The sequence below is a fragment of the Oryx dammah genome, unplaced genomic scaffold (genome assembly GCF_014754425.2).
Source record: "Oryx dammah isolate SB20612 unplaced genomic scaffold, SCBI_Odam_1.1 HiC_scaffold_28, whole genome shotgun sequence".
NCBI lineage: Eukaryota > Metazoa > Chordata > Mammalia > Artiodactyla > Bovidae > Oryx > Oryx dammah.
The window spans coordinates 38,320,152-38,337,264 of record NW_024070212.1 but is presented as its reverse complement, the minus strand read 5'-3'; the positions used below and the strand labels follow the sequence as shown (position 1 = coordinate 38,337,264).

The 17,113-nt window shown below is 40.4% G+C and overlaps 1 protein-coding gene across 5 annotated transcripts in view; it reads left to right on the top strand.

Moving 5' to 3' along the window:
* The first annotated feature begins 11,962 nt into the window (after positions 1 to 11,962).
* RNPC3 (RNA binding region (RNP1, RRM) containing 3) overlaps positions 11,963 to 17,113 on the top strand; it is a 42,995-nt gene continuing 37,844 nt past the window's right edge. For all 5 annotated transcript variants that reach the window (XR_005719479.1, XR_005719478.1, XR_005719477.1 and 2 more), the window contains exons 1-2: positions 11,963 to 12,534; positions 13,686 to 13,733. Coding sequence is in view for 2 of the 5 variants with exons in the window: in XM_040232195.1 (XP_040088129.1) it covers positions 12,343 to 12,534; positions 13,686 to 13,733 (240 nt within the window). In the remaining 3 variants the exon portion in view is untranslated. The remainder of the gene's footprint in view (positions 12,535 to 13,685; positions 13,734 to 17,113) is intronic.

Below are 17,113 nucleotides of genomic sequence, written 5' to 3'. Positions count from 1 at the left end.
ATACACTGAAAGCAAAGGATCAGGACTGGATTGAGAAATGGGCTTAAGGTCCTGTTTCCTTGGAAACTATGAAGTAAAAATGAATGTGGAATCGTATCTGAGAACACATTATCTGACGCTTTACACTTGGGTAGGAAATTGAGGCTACTTCTCTGTATCAAAGTAGCCACACAGTTCATTCCTCAGGAAATATGGGGTGTTCCCATCTCACTAATGTGATTGCAAAAAAGCAAAGTTTCTTGTTGTCTATTATTTTAGGGAACAAAGTTTTTTCAGTGGTACATCACTGGAGTTAATTAACAAAGAGGTTTTTATTTATTTATTTTACAGTTTTTCACCCTTGTGCATAGCTCTTAACATTATTGTTTTACTTATTAGAGCACAATTTTAAAATGCTAGTTTTGCCTAAAATGTTGAAGTTCAACTTAAGAAAGCTCTTGAGAGTCCCTTGGACTGCAGGAAGATCCAACCAGTCCATCCTAAAGGAGATCAGTCCTGGGTGTTCATTGGAAGGAATGATGCTAAAGCTGAAACTCCAATACTTCGGCCACCTCATGGGAAGAGTTGACTCATTGGAAAAGACTCTGATACTGGGAGGGATTGGGAGCAGGAGGAGAAGGGGACGACAGAGGATGAGATGGCTGGATGGCATCACCGACTCGATGGACATGAGTTTGAGTGAACTCTGGAAGTTGGTGATGGACAGGGAGGCCTGGTGTGCTGTGATTCAAGGGGTCGGAAAGAGTCGGACACGACTGAGCGACTGAACTGAACTGAACTGAACTGAGTTGATGAAGCAGTCACATGCCTGTCTTGGGAATGAATGAGTGAGAAGAGCAGAGCAGTTTAGAGGTGAGTGGAGACATCTGCCATTTGCTCAGACCACTTGTGAGCTAGTCATAAGAATGCTGAAACTTCCTAGAAAGTAACTGACATTTAAGCCATCAAATCACTGTAGGAAATAGCTGGATTACTTGTGGATAGGGTCTATGCAACACGGTCATTTGCTTGAATGAATGGCTCCAAGTGATTAGAAGCAGTAACTGAAGGGGAATCATAAGTAGTCAGCTAGAAGTGGAGTGGAGTGTTAGTTGCTCTTTGTAACCCAATGGACTGTAGCCCATCAGGCTCATTTATCCATGGAATTCTCCATGCAAGAATACTAGAGTGGGTTACCATTCTCTTCTCAAAGGGATCTTCCCAACCCAGGGATTAAATCCAGGTCTCTAGCATTGCAGGCAGATTCTTTACCTTCTGAGTCATCAGGGACCCATCAATACCATGAAATTGTATGGCAGAGATCTTGCCCTTTAAAGGTCCACCAAAATGACCCATATACTTGGATATCTGCCACAAAGAGGAAACCAAGAGCCAAGAAAGAACTATGTCTTTTTCCAGGGGCTCTTAAAGCAGAAAGAGGAGGTGAAGGAATGCTGAAAGAAAAGATTATCCTAGCTTCTTCACTACAGATTTCCACAGAGAAGGGTATATATAAGCTTAGAACTGAGATTACTATTTTAACTAGACTGAATGATAAATAATAGTTTGTTTTTAAAATCAAAATGTAGGAAAGTTAAGGGACATGTCAGGGAATGCAGATCCAATAAAACATGTTTGAAGCTGTAAAATACATATATATTTATTGCCATGATTTATATCTTAAAGAAATAGCAGATAAAGTTTACTTAGAACTTAGTTATGTCACTAAACTGGAATTATGGGAAATGTACATGTTGTGAACAGAGGTCAGTACCCACATATTCACAATAGAAAGATAGATGATTATACAAGGCAAAGGTTTTTCAAAAACAGATCACAAAATTATTTTTAAGTAATATTTTTATTCCACATTACTTCCAGAGACTTGAACTCATTTATCTCAAAAGAGAAAAACTAAATCCATAAAGAGACTAGTAGAATTATATATGTGTAAGCGGATGACAATGGCAACCCACTCCAGTACTCTTGCCTGGAAAATCCCATGGAAGGAGGAGACTGGTAGGCTGGAGTCCATGTGGTCGCTAGGAGTCGGACATGACTAAGCGACTTCACTTTCACTTTTCACTTTCATGCATTGGAGAAGGAAATGGCAACTCACTCCAGTGTTCTTGCCTGGAGAATCCCAGGGACGGGGGAGCCTGGTGGGCTGCCATCTCTGGGGTCACACAGAGTCTGACACGACTGAAGTGACTTAGCAGCAGCAGCAGCAGCAAGCGGATGACAAAGGAAGAGATGGTTCGATGGCATCACCAACTCGATGGACATGAGTTTGAGCAACCTCTGGGATTTGGTGATGGACAGGGAAGCCTGGCATGCTGCAGTCTATGGGGGTGCAAAGAGTCGGACATGACTGAGCAACTGAACTGAACTGAACTGAAGGTTCATGTGCAGAAAGCTAGTTTATTTACTACTGAGTAAACTAAGCTGTAAAGTGACAGGTGTAAGTTGCTAGGTCACAAAGACAAGCTTGATTTGGGTCTCAGAAACATATATAATTAATTAAAATATATATGTAATTAGTAAAGATGAACTTATGAAGGTGGGGCCCTCATAATGGGATTATGTCCTTTTAAGAGTTATACCAGAACATTCACTCTATCTATCTCCCTCTCCCTCTCTCTTCTATCATGTGAGAACACAGCTAGAAGGCCAGCCAGGAAAAGAGTTATCACAAAAACTTGACAATGCTGACACTGATCCTGGACTTTCAGCTTCCAAAACTGTAAGAAAATAAATTTCTTTAGGTAACCTACTCAGTTTATGGTATCTTGTTCGTGGCAGCCCAAGCTATCCAATGTAAATTCTGAAAACGGAATTGCTAGATAAAAAGATGTATTTATATTTTATTTAAGCAAAAGTTAAGGATTTACTCTTCTGAAAGCTATGTCAAAATTTACCTTCATATGCATGCCAACATAAGATTTCACAGCTGGTTAAAAGGCTTATTTTACCCAGAAGTAAATCTACACAGGCTATCCATGAGATCCACACATCATCATCTCTCAATAAGTAACACAGTATAACACTGACATTTTGTCTTGACCAGCATGATAATTTTGCAATTAATTCTTTAGCCTAGTTTCTTAAAGTCAGCATGCAAATCAATGAATATGTAACCTCTAGTTGCCAGCAGGATATGTTTTAGTTTCTTGTGAGCAATATTAATTTACATATTACATTCAGCAACCACTAATCTACTTGTAAGGCATACGTTGGACCACTCAACTTCAGCTTCTTCAGCATTATTGGTGGGGGCATAGACTGGGATTACTGTGATATTGATGTCCTTTTCATTATAGGGGACTGGAATGCAAAAGTAGGAAGTCAAGAAACACATGGAGTAACAGGCAAATTTGGCTTTTGAGAACAGAATGAAGCAGGGCAAAGGCTAATAGAGTTTTGCCAAGAGAACGCACTGGTCATAGCAAACACCTTCTTGCAAAAACACAAGAGAAGACTCTACACATAGACATTACCAGATGCTCAGTACTGAAATCAGACTGATTATATTCTTTGCAACCAAAGATGGAGAAGTTCTAAATAAGACCGGCAGCTGACTGTGGCTCAGATCATGAACTCCTTATTGCTAAATTTGAACTTAATTGAAGAAAGTAAGGAAAACCACTAGACCATTCAGGTATGACCTAAATCAAATCCCTTATTATACAGTGGAAGAGAGAAATAGATTCAAGGGATTAGATATGATAGACAAAGTGCCTGAAGAACTATGCATGGAAGTTCATGACATTGTAAGGAGGCAGGGATCAAGACCATTCCCAAGAAAAAGAAATGCAAAAAGGCAAAATGGTCATCTGAGGAGGCCTTACAAATGGCTGAGAAAAGAAGAGAAGCAAAAGGCAAAGGAGGAAAGGAAAGATATACCCATTTGAATGCAGAATTCCAACGAATAGCAAGGAGAGATAAGAAAGCCTTCCTCAGCGATCACTACAAAGAAATAGAGGAAAACAATAGAAAGGAAAGACTAGGGATCTCTTCAAGAAAATTAGAGATACCAAGGGAACTCTTCATGCAAAGACGGGCACAATAAAGGACAGAAATGGTATAGACCTAACAGAAGCAGAAGATTTTAAGAAGAGGTAGCAAGAATACACAGAACTATACACAAGATCTTCATGACCCAGATAATCACAATGGTATGATCACTGACCTAGAGCCAGACATCCTGGAATGTGAAGTCAAGTGGGCCTTAGGAAGCATCAGTGAGAACAAAGCTAGTGGAGGTGACAGAATTCCAGCTGAGCCATTTCAAATCTTAAGACAAAGCTGTGAAAGTGCTGCACTCAATATGCCACCAAATTTGGAAAACTCAGCAGTAGCTACAGGACTAGAAAAGGCCAGTTTTCATTCCAATATCAAAGAAAGGCAATGCCAAACAATGTTCAAACTACTTCACAATTGCACTCATCTCACAGGCTAGTAAAGTAATACTCAAAATTCTCCAAGCCAGGTTTCAACAGTATATGAACTGCAAACTTCCACATGTTCAAACTGGATTTAGAAAAGGCAGAGGAACCATATATCAAATTGGCAACATCCGTTGGATCATCAAAAAAGTAACAGAGTTCCAGAAAAACATCTACTTCTTTTATTGACTACACCAAAGTCTTTGACTGTGTGGATCACAACAAACTGTGGAAAATTCTGAAAGAGAAGGGAATATCAGACCACCTGACCTGCCTCTTGAGAAATCTGTATGCAGGTCAGGAATAAACAGTTAGAACTGGACATGGAACAACAGACTGGTTCTAAATCGGGAAAGGTGTACGTCAAGGCTGTATATTGTCACCCTGCTTACTTAACTAATATGCAGAGTACATCATGAGAAACGCTGGGCTGGGTGAAGCACAAGCTGGAATCAAGATTGCCAGGAGAAATATCAATAACTTCAGATATGCAGATGACACCACCCTATGGCAGAAAGAGAAGAGGAACTAAAAAGCCTCTTGATGAAAGTGAAAAAGGAGAATGAAAAAGCTGCTTTCAAACTCAACATTCAGAAAACTAAGATCATGGCATCCAGTCCCATCACTTCATTGCAAATAAATGGGGAAACAGTGTCAGACTTTATTTTGGGGGGCTCCAAAATCACTGCAGATGGTGACTGCAGCCATGAAATTAAAAGATGCTTGCTCCTTGAAGAAAAGTTCTGACCAACCTAGACAGCATATTAAAAAGCAGAGATGTTACTTTGCCAAAAGAGTCCATCTAGTCAAAGCTATGGCTTTTCCAGTAGTCATATATAGATGTGAAAATTGGACTATAAAGAAAGCTGAGTACCAAAGAATTGATGCTTTTGAACTGTGGTGTTAGAGAAGACTATCGAGAGTCCCTTGGACAACAAGGAGATCCAACCAGTCCATCCTAAAAGAAATCAGTTCTGAATATTCATTGGGAGGACTGATGTTGCAGTTGAAACTCCAATACTTCAGCCACCTGATGCAAAGTACTGACTCACTGGAAAAGACCCTGATGCTGGGAAAGATTGAAGGTGGAAGGAGAGGGGATAACAGAGGATGAGATGGTTGGATGGCATCACCAACTTAATGGACATGAGTTTGAGTAAACTCCAAAAGTTGGTGAGGGACAGCGAGGCCTGGCTACTGCACTCCATGGGATCACAAAGAGTCGAACACAACTGAGTGACTGAACTGAAGGCATACATTAATGCTTAGGGGATACAGAGAACAATATAGCAATTCCTATTTTCAAGCTTACTAGCAAGAGGGAAACCATACACACACTCAGTTAACTATAATAAAATGTATATATGATGATTTAAACTATAAAAATAAATTCTGCCTTAGGAAAAGGAAAAGTCTTTGGTGGTGGTTGTATTAAACTACAGAATTTTGGTATGGCTTATTACACAGCAGTAAACAACAAAAGCATTGAAAAATCTGCTGCTGCTGCTGCTGCTAAGTCGCTTCAGTCGTGTCCGACTCTGTGTGACCCCATAGAGGGCAGCCCACCAGCCTCCCCTGTCCCTGGGACTCTCCAGGCAAGAACACTGGAGTGGGTTGCCATTTCCTTCTCCAATGCATGAAAGTGAAAAGTGAAAGTGAAGTCGCTCAGTCTTGTTCAACTCTTCTCGACCCCATAGACTGCAGCCTACCAGTCTCCTCCGTCCATGGGATTTTCCAGGCAAGAGTACTGGAGTGGGGTGCCATCGCCTTCTCCATTGAAAAATCTAGTTTTCTGTATTTCAGCAGCTGCAACACAAAGAACAGAAAGTGCAGAGATAGTGTTGATGGACAAGGAACAATATAGTAAAAATGTAACATTTGAACACAGGAAGAAAATTAGGGAGCCAAAATGCAGATCTCTGTGGGAAAAACATTTTTCAAAGTTTTAGCTAGTATAAAGATCTTAGTCACGGGTCTGAAGAACTCAAGAACAGAGAGAAGGTTCATATGTCTATAGTATGATGTGAAGGAGGGGGAAAAGAATAGATGAAATTCGAGAAGTATTAAATACTACCTTGAAGAAGCCAGATCACATAAGCTCTTACAAATCAAAGGAAGAACTTTACCTTTTAGTCTAAGTGAGAGGAAAGGCCACTGGAGAGTTCCAAGGGTATAACAGAGTCACTGTGGCTTTTGTAACAAAAACATATTGAGGAATATATTATACATAATATTACACATGTATAATAAATTTAAAAATATAAAAATATATAAAATTAAGTATATGATTTATGAATGTATTTCCATACTTGCATAAATAAAAATAAAATTATATTTTATATTTATTATTGGGTTGGTCATAAAGTTTGGGTTTTTCTGTAACATGGAACATTTGAACAAACATTTTGGCCAATACAATATACATTTATATTTTATAAAAATATATATAATATCATTTATTTATAAATTAAAATATGTATTTATATTTTTAAAGAATTCTGAGAAGGCAATGGCACCCCACTCCAGTACTCTTGCCTGCAAACTCCCATGGATGGAGGAGCCTGGTGGGCTGCAGTCCATGGGGTGGCTAAGAGCAGGACATGACTGAGCGACTTCACTTTCACTTTTCACTTTCATGCATTGGAGAAGGAAATGGCAACCCACTCCAGTGTTCTTACCTGGGGAATCCCAGGGATGGGGGAGCCTGGTAGGCTGCTGTCTATGGCGTCACACAGAGTTGGACATGACTGAAGAGACAGCAGCGGCAGCAGCATGAAGAATTGGCTCATGTGACTATGGAGGCTGAAAAATCCCATGATGTGTCATCTTCAAACTGGAGATCCAGAAAAGCTGGTGGTGTAATTCAGCCTAAGTTTGAAAGCCTAAGAACCAAGGGGAGTTGATGCTGCAGAACCCAGTCTGATTGCTGAAGATGACTCAGCATAATCAGTGAGGCATGAAAAAGGGGATGATTCTTCTTTTCTTCCCTGGTGGCTCAGAGGTTAAAGCGTCTTACTGGAATGAGGGAGAACCAGGTTCTATCCCTGGGTTGGGAAGATCCCCTGGAGAAGGAAATGGCAACCCACTCCAGTACTCTTGCCTGGAAAATCCCATGGAAGGAGGAGCCTGGTAGGCTACAGTCCATGGGGTTGCAAAGAGTCGGACACGACTGAGCGACTTCGCTTTCACTTTCCACCGTCTGTAGTATTCTGGCCCTCAGTGGATTATATGATGCCCATCCATATTAGGGAAAGCAATCTACTCTACTGAGTTCACCAAGGCAAATGTTAATCTCATCTAGAAACACCCTCAGCTACACACCCATAAATAATGTTTCATCTGGGTACCTTACGGTCAGTCAAACTGACACATAAAATGAGCTATCACAGAGTATATTTTTAATGGTAAAAGAATAGGCTTTACCATGGGAAAAAAAAATTAACTAGCCCTAAACTAACAGTGTATTTATTCAATAAAAGTTAATAAAAGCTATTTATTACTTATGCAAAATTTGGAGAGAGTCAAGTACCTTTGATATGGTGACCAGGTAGGTATTCTATGCAGTGTTTACCTCAGCTCTTTGACCTTAATATATAGCCCCCACAATCACTGCTTTCACATCTCTTCTTCTATAATATAGTTTGGAATTGACACATGTTGCTTTCATTAGCAGCCCACTGACCAGAATGAATTGTACAGTCTCACCTAACAAGGGAGTTGGAAAATGCAGAGAAATAACATGGAATAATTGCTGAGCCTTACTGAGTCTGCCCAGGTGGCAGTGCTTCTTAATCAAAAGGTGGGACTTCCCTGGTGGCCCAGTGGCTAAGACTCTGCTCTCTCAATCCAGGGTCATTTCCAGGTCAGGAAACTAGATCCAACATGCCACAACTAAGAACTTACCTGTTGCAACTAAGATCTTTTAAAAAAAAGAAAGAAAAAGAGGGATAATAGGCAACAAGGAATCACTGAGGGATGTTGTGAAAAAATTACTAAAACAATAAAGGTACCATAAGCTGAGAAAAGTTTGGGAACCTCTGGGCTATATCAAGAAAAGGAAATGAGAAAAGCACAACTCAAAGCAGAGCACAGCCACTTCCACTTAAACATGAAAGAAATGAAAGCAAATTACATCTTCCTCCTATCCCTCAGGTCAAGACTTATAAGAGGGGAGGGTAAGAATTGTGAATTTATTAGAGTTTGAAGTTGATATTTCAAACCAACTTGGACTGTTAGTAACCGAGGTTGACCAAGACATTATGAAATCTGCCTGAGTTATTGTCAAGGGAAGGATAAGGTGTATTTAATTGAGTACCATTAAAAGCAATTAAGTATAGAGAAAATAAAATTCTGTCATGTTCTTATCTCACTGAGTTGTGATAGCTCAATTATAGTAAAGACAATTAAACTCATCTTAATGATTCATGTAGTTATTACTGACTATAGCAATGGCACCCCACTGCAGTACTCTTGCCTGGAAAATCCCATGGATGAAGAAGCCTGGTGGGCTGCAGTCCATGGGCTCGCTAGGAGTCGAACGCGACTGAGCGACTTCACTTTCACTTTTCACTTTCATGCATTGGAGAAGTAAATGGCTACCCACTCCAGTGTTCTTGTCTGGAGATTCCCAGGAACGGGGGAGCCTTGTGGGCTGCTGTCTATGGGGTCGCACAGAGTTGGACACGAATGAAGCGACTTAGCAGCAGCATATGAGAAAGCGGTAATATTAAAGTTAATCCATTCATGAATTCATTCATTGAACAAATATATACATATGCCTACCATATGCTAGGGCTTCCTTGGTGGCTCATACAGTAAAGAGACTGCCTGCAATACAGGAGACCCAGGTTCAGTCCCTAAGTTGGAAAGATCCTCTGGAAAAGGAAACGGTACTCCACTTCAGTATTCTTGCCTAGAAAATCCCACGGACTGAGGAGCCTGGCAGGCTACAGTCCATGGAGTCACAGAGAGTCAGACATGACTGAGTGACTAACACACAGACCCACCCACCTTATATGCTAATTATATATGATAACTGTAAGAGATGCTGGAGAAAGCATGCAAAGATAGTGTTTAAAGCAGCATGCTCCAATCAGTTTGGGGTTCCCAGGTGACTGAGTAAAGAATTGGCCTGCCAAGGCAAGAGACGCAGGAGATGAAGGTTCAATCCCTGAGTTGGGAAGCTCCCTGAAGGAGGAACTGGCAACCCACTACAGTATTCTTGCCTGGAAAATCTCATAGACAGAGGAGCCCAGTGGGTTTCAATCCACGGGGCTGCAAAGAGTCAGACATGACTTAGCAACTGAGCACACCAATCCGTTTCTCTCTCTACCTTGGCTGTTTTTTTTTTTTCTCACTCAAAGCACTTATTTATTCTCCAAAAGGAACCCATTTACTTACTTATCCACATGTTTCAGTCCGTCTTTACTACTAGAACATAAGTGCCAAGAGAGAAAGAATTGCTTTGTTCTTCCTCCTCTCAATTTTCAACACTGGCATTCCCCATGGATCAATACTGGTCCCGTTTCTCTCTACCTACACTCTTACATCTTGGATATAAATATTATATGTGGTGATGCTACATATGTACCCAGTGTTGCTGTTTCTCCAGAATGCCATACTTACACATCTAACTGCTGCTGCTGCTGCTGCTAAGTCCCTTCAGTCATGTCCGACTCTGTGTGACCCCATAGACAGCAGCCCACCAGTCTCCCCCATCCCTGGGATTCTCCAGGCAAGAACACTGGAGTGGGTTGCCATTTCCTTCTCCAATGCATGAAAGTGAAAAGTGAAAGTGAAGTCGCTCAGTTGTGTCCTACTCTTACCAACCCTATGGACTGCAGTCCACCAGGCTCCTCTGTCCATGGGATTTTCCAGGCAACAGTACTGGAGTGGGGTGCCATTGCCTTCTCCGACACATCCAACTACCTACTTTAAAAATGGATACTGAAAAAAAAAAAAAAAGGATACTGAATAGGTTAATGTTTTCCTTCCTCCTCTACAGTCCCTAAACTAGCTGCAATTTAGGAACTCTTCTCATCCTCATTCATCTAGATGGTTTGGGACTTAAGCCAAAACCCCAAACTTTATGTATAACTACTCTTTTTCATCTGCAAATCTATTAATTCTACTTCCAAAATACATCCCAATTTCTGTTTGTTTTCTCCATATATACTGTTAGCAAGGGCTTCGCTGTTGTCTCAGTGATAAAGAACCCATCTGCCAATGAAGGAGAGGAGGGTTTCATCCCTGGGTTAGGAGGACCTCTGGAGAAGGAAATAGGAACCCACTCCAGTATTATTGCCTGGGAAATCCCATGGACAGAGGAGCCTGGTGGGCTATATCCATGGGGTTGCAAGAGCTGGACATGACTTAGCGACTAAACAACTGTTACCATACTATTTCTAACAACTGTCTTTTGCCTAGGCTGCTGCAGTAGCCCAATTAGTCTTCCTGCTTCTACTCCATTTTTCATATTGCAACCAGAGAAATTTTCATATCTAAAATGTAATCATTACATACATATTTACACAGGGCTCTACTAAAAAATTGTGTCAGTTTCCAATTGCTTTTCAGATAATCAAGACTCCGAACTAACCCACAGGGCCCTCATGGTCTGGCTCTCCATACATGACATTTTGTGGATGGGTTCGTCATGGTTTCTCTAGTTTTTATTCGTTCCGAGCTCCCCAATTCGTTTTCCATAGGAGCCAAATTTTGGTACACTGTTTATTGCTATATAGTTACCATATGATCAAGTATCAAATTAAAAAGAGTAGTAAGAGGCACCTTAGACCTCCAGACTGTAGTAGCTGCACCTAAAATACCTCTACCTAGAATTCTCAAGGCCCTCACTGTATGGAATAAGTAAAACATCTCAGCGTCACTCCATTCAGAAACAGGGCAGAATAGTGTAAAGTCCAGTCTTACTAGCAGGGTCAAATTCCAGCTCTCTCATTTACTAGCTGTGTGATTTACACCTCCTTGTATACATCAGTCTTCAACTAAACTAGGGACTGATGTTAGGGTATCTCTTCCTGCATGCCAGTCCAGTCCAACTCTGTGCGACCGTAAGGACTGTAACCTGAGAGGATCCTCTGGCCTCACGGGAGAATCTCATGGAATACTGGAAAGGGTTGCCATTTCCTCCTCCTGGGGATCTTCCCGATCCAGGGATCCAACCTGTGTTTCCTGCATTGGCAGGCGGATTCTTTCACCACTAAGCCCCAGAGGCCGCTATTGAAAGGGAACAATGGCCATGCCTTATCAGGTTGCTGTGTCCCATGATTCAACAAAACAAAACACGGTTTGTGTCTCAATTTTTCCATCCTTAAAACTGAGTTAGCCTGGCTATGCCAAGGCTACTGAGCCGAAAAACAAACTTGCAACCTTCAGGTATTACCATCCCAATGCCGTGGACAAACAGCCTGTATTTGTCAGCCAATCACAAGCACTTGGAAACCTGCCAGGATTAGAAACCTAACGAGCGCCTTTCAGGACCGCCCCGGTGCCACGCCCAGACCGGCGCGCCGCTCGCACATGCGCAGCAGTAAGTCCTTCTGCCCTTGGAGTTACTTCCTCCTCGGAAAAGGCGGCTGAAGTCCGTCGTACTTTAACATATTTTAATCCTCACACCTCTCTCGAGGGAATTTTTGTTTTAAACATCATCAGCAGATATCTGGAATTTGAATCATTTTGGTTTCCTATCACTGGAAATTCCTCTTTCAATCTAAGGAACTTGTCTCCAAAAAGTTGTCATCCGTCTGTGGTGCAGGTCTCGCGAGAAGGCGACCGTCTCTCGCGTTATTTCCTTGCTTCCAGAATCCTTAGCGCGGAGTGGAAGAAGACTCTTAGCTCTGCTTCTTTTGATTACTGCGGTTTCTTCAGTGGCTTCCCAAGTGCTGAGTCTGCGTGAGAAATGGCGGCCCCAGAACAGCCGCTTCCGATGTCCAGAGGATGCCAGAGTTCTGTTTCGCTTTCTCCCTCGCGGGGCGACCGAACCCTTCTAGTGAGGCACCTGCCAGCCGAGCTTACCGCTGAGGAGAAAGAGGACTTGCTGAAGTATTTCGGGGCGCAGTCCGTGCGCGTCCTATCTGATAAGGGGCGCCTGGTAAGAGCGCGCGAACCCCTAGTTTCCGGGGAAGGTCCTAGGCCGGTGACGTGGGGAAGGGAAGTTCTGACAGAAGGAAAAAGGAGAGTGGGGAAGGTGCGCTTGTGGAGTGGAGGCTTCCTCTTCCCCTTCCCAGTCTGTCTGCTTTCGTATCAAAATAGCTTTCGTCCCAAATCAAGTTTTAATTGGTTTGTGCCTCGATTAGTCGCCGCGCTGCGGAAAAGGGCGATTGAGAAAGGCAAAGCAGAAAGAATGAAAAGTAACTTTTGTTATATTCCGTTTCTCACCCACCCTGGGAATCTCGAAACTCCTCGGTATTTAGAAGTATTTTTCTAAAACTCAAGAGTCTCAAAAATATGTAACAAAGGGATACTTAAACATCTTGGTTTGCTAATAAGCCAGCGTTAAGACATTCAGCAAAATAGAGAAGAAACTACAGAAGTCAGCAACTTGAGTAAGCTAGTTACAGGACTTCTACTAGATTTTTGAGGAAGGTGTTCTTCATAAAAATTGTATAACGTCATCTTTCAGGGAGTGATAATTTAAAACTATTAAAAGTCCAACCCAGCAATGTACAAAATGACTTTATTTTCCATTATATCTGAAGATGTTTTACATGATTGCTCTTCATTAAAATAGTGATGGTGATGTTATTAAATTTCTGCTAGATGATCTATGACGGGACAGGACATCAATAGTTTGTCTCCCTAGGTGATTTTAATATGCAGCCAAGGTTGTGAATTGAGTTAAAAGAAAGACCCATTTAAACTTTGCATTTGGCTATATAGTGAAAAGTTTAGATCTTTGGATGCGTTATACATGGAACATATTTTATGATTTTGGGTAGTTTAAGAGTGGACTTCCGTGGATAGTAGAGGTTTTTAAACTTACGGACTGTTGAAGTACTTGAAAATATATTTAAAACATGCTGTGTGTGTGCACTTGGAAGGCTTTCATTTCAAAGAAGTCTGATCCTAAACTGATTTAAAAACACTGTCCTGAAATTCACAGTCAGTTAAATGATCTTGATTTCCTGCCTTTTCTGTGATTTTATTAGTGTGTCAAATCACTGTCAGCTGGTAAAATATCAGACATCCTTATGAGAAATTGAAATTATATTTGAAATAATTTGTACCTTAATTGTTTTTCAGAAACATACAGCTTTTGCTACTTTCCCTAATGAAAAAACAGCTGTAAAGGTATGACTCCTTCTTTTCTGTTACTTATTACCAACTTTCTATTATCCAGGCATAGTTAAAAAATGAAACATTAGGCTAAACTATAGTTTTTAAAAGCAAGGTGAAGTAAGTGAAAGTCGCTCAGTCCTTTCCTACTCTTTGCGACCCTGTGGCCTATATAGTCCATGGAATTCTCCAGGCCAGAATACTGGAGTGGGCAGCCTTTTCCTTCTCTGGAGGATCTTCCCAACCCAGAGATCGAACCCAGGGTCTCCTGCATTGCAGGCGGATTCTTTACCAACTGAGCCACCAGGGAAGCCCTTCTAAAAGCAAAAAGGTTTGTATTTCCAGAATTTGCCTCATTGGCTGCATGTGGCTTGTCAGTTGGCAGATTTTGCCCAAAGTGTAGCTATTTGGGCATAACACTATTATGAGTTGACCAAAAAGTTCATTGGGGTTTTTCCTTATGATGTTATGGAATAGATTAACAGGAACATGAATAAAAATTGAACTAACTTTTTATATAATTAAAAATGACAAGCTTTGAAGGATGCAAACATCCTTTAGACATAAAAGTTGTAAGGCAAGATGCTTTAAGCATTAAATAGAGAATGTATATTTAAAAAATCCTAGGGGATCATTTGCAAAGGAGGTGACCTTTGAGGTAGACCTTTAATGATTAGTTGGATCTTGAGACGAAAACAAAGGGAAATGGGCCTTCCATGTTCTGAGACCACTAAAGAAAACTGGACCATGGAAAGCTCTAAGTGGAGCAAAAGCTGAGGGTTGAAATTGAAATAGGACTTGGAAAGTAGATTGAGTCTAAATTTGGGTTGAGGGGAGGGAGGGATTGAATTTTGTTTAGTAGTTATTCTTAAGGTACTTGATAAATTTAAGCTTACCAGTAATATAGTCAGCTTTATGAAAGATATCTTGTAGAGTTCATGTAATGGATTAGATAGGGAAAAAAATTAGACATAGAAAAATCAAAAGGAAAGCCGAGACAAGAGAACTGTTACAATGGCCAAGGCAGGAGAAAAGATCTGAATAAGGAAGTAAGAAGACAAAAGAAGAAGTAGATATACATTGGGTAGAGGTTGTGTTTGTAGGTCCTGTGATCCCTGTAGATATGGTTGAGAGGGAACACGTGAAGATTTTCAGACTGAGTTCTTGGGTTATTACATTAGCTGATATGAGGGGCAGGACTCAGAATGTTTTCAAAGGTGTGTAATGAATTCATATGTTATCTATTAACTTTGAGGAGTCAGTGGGCTACTTCTGTGGAAATATTTTAAAAAGCAATTAAAAATATGGGTCTAGAGTAGAGGTAGGCTTAAAAATGGAATTTCTTCAACAAAGTGAATGAATATGGTTACCCAAAGGAAGAAGAATCAGCAAAGAAGACAGGGAGGGAAGGAGATGTTAAAAAGGAAGTAGAACTAGAAAACAAATTCTCATGAATGCAAAGAGAAGAGAGTTTTAAGAAGACAAGATCCTCTGATGACACAAGGTGAAGAATTAACAGTCTAATAGTAAAGTACTTTTTATTGGGAAACTGTAGAAATGACCAAATTCTTAATAAGGGGAAAGGACACTTTAAATTGTAGTGTATCCATACACTGGACTACAACCCTCAGAAAATGAAGTCAAAACAATATGTATTGATCAGGAATGTAACCTAGATAGATTCATAACCAAAGTTGGGAAATACATACTATGTAACCTTGGAGTTCTTGAAAAGTACTACTATGTATGTTAGTGTATGCCTAGAACAAAATGTAGCAGAGCTATATACCAGATAATAAATGTCTTTCTCCCAGGGTGGAATTACAGAAGACTTTCAGATTCTATATATTAAAATATAGGAAAACATTTTTTTCAAAAAAGACCTTTTGAAATACAGTTTTAAAATATTGTTGGTAAAATATGGTGATAAACCACATTGTTTTAGAGTCAAGATTAACTTAATGGAGAGGACATGGAACCCGTCATTATCTTTGGGAAATATTTGTATCGAAAAGAAGGAATGAGAAGATAGTAGCAGTGATAAGAGTTTTTAGGTTATAGTGCACCTGATTGATAGTTTTTTAAAACAAAGAGAGAGAAATGTTTATAATAAGTAACTGAGAAAGCTATGAGGACTAGTTAACATTAAAAATTAAAAGCTATAACTTTGAAGAGAATGTGTGACACATTTTGAGTGGAAGAAACTTGAAGTAATTCAGCTGTATTTCAGATAATCAAAGGTTCGCTGACAGTGAAGAGGTCTAGATTGAATTAAGGACTTGAAAATTATTAAAACATTTAGAAACTTGGTTTGTATAATGGAGTCAAATAAGAATGCATAAAGATGGTAAAATAAAATTATAGTTCCAGTTAAGCCCTAAAGTTCCATTTGTTCAAAAAATACACAGTACCTGCTATATGCTGGATGCTCCTTTAAATCTTGGGATCTATCAGTAAATAAAACACAGATTTATGCCCTCATTTGAACTCATGTTCTTGCATGGAGAGAGAGACCATAAATAATAAACTTAATAAGTTGTTTAGTATTTTAGAAAATGAGAAATGCTATTAAAAAAAAAATAGGATCAGGAGTGCTGGGTTGAGAGGATTAAGCTACAGTTAAGGTAGTTAGGGTTGACCAACATTTTGAAAGAAGTGGAGGAAGTTAGCTAATGAATCTGGGGAAGTGAATTCCAGTTAGGGGAATAAGTAAAATGTACTAGCTTGTGACCAAGGCATAAAAAATGGGGGGAGAAATTGAATTTGAATTCAGAGAAGTTAGAGAGGGCCATGACATGTGCCTTCTAAGTACATTAGATTTTGTTGAATAAAATTGGGTGCCATTGGAGTACTGTGAGCAAAAGAGCATCATAATTTAACTTATATTTAGAAAGCTATGAGGACTAGTTGGGAGAAGACAATGGTAGCCCACTCCATTACTCTTGCCTGGAAAATCCCACGGACGGGGGAGCCTGATAGGCTGCAGTTCATAGGGTCACTAAGAGTCGGACACAACTGAGCGACTTCACTTTCACTTTTCACTTTCATGCATTGGGGAAGGACATGGCACCCCACTCCAGTGTTCTTGCCTGGAGAATCCCAGGGACGGAGGAGCCTGGTGGGCTGCCATCTCTGGGGTCGCACAGAGTCAGACATGACTGAAGCAACTTAGCAGCAGCAGCAGAGGACTAGTTAACATTAAAAATTAAAAGCTATAACTTTGAAGAGAATGTGTGACACATTTTGAGAGGAAGAAACTTGAACTCAACACTTTTGTGTTGAGACTAGATGGAAGGCAGGGAAGAGTAGAAACAGGAAAATGTGTTAAAAGATTATACTGCTAGTTCAGTCCAGAGATGATGGTTTTTTGGACCATGGTGGTAGCAGTGGAGATG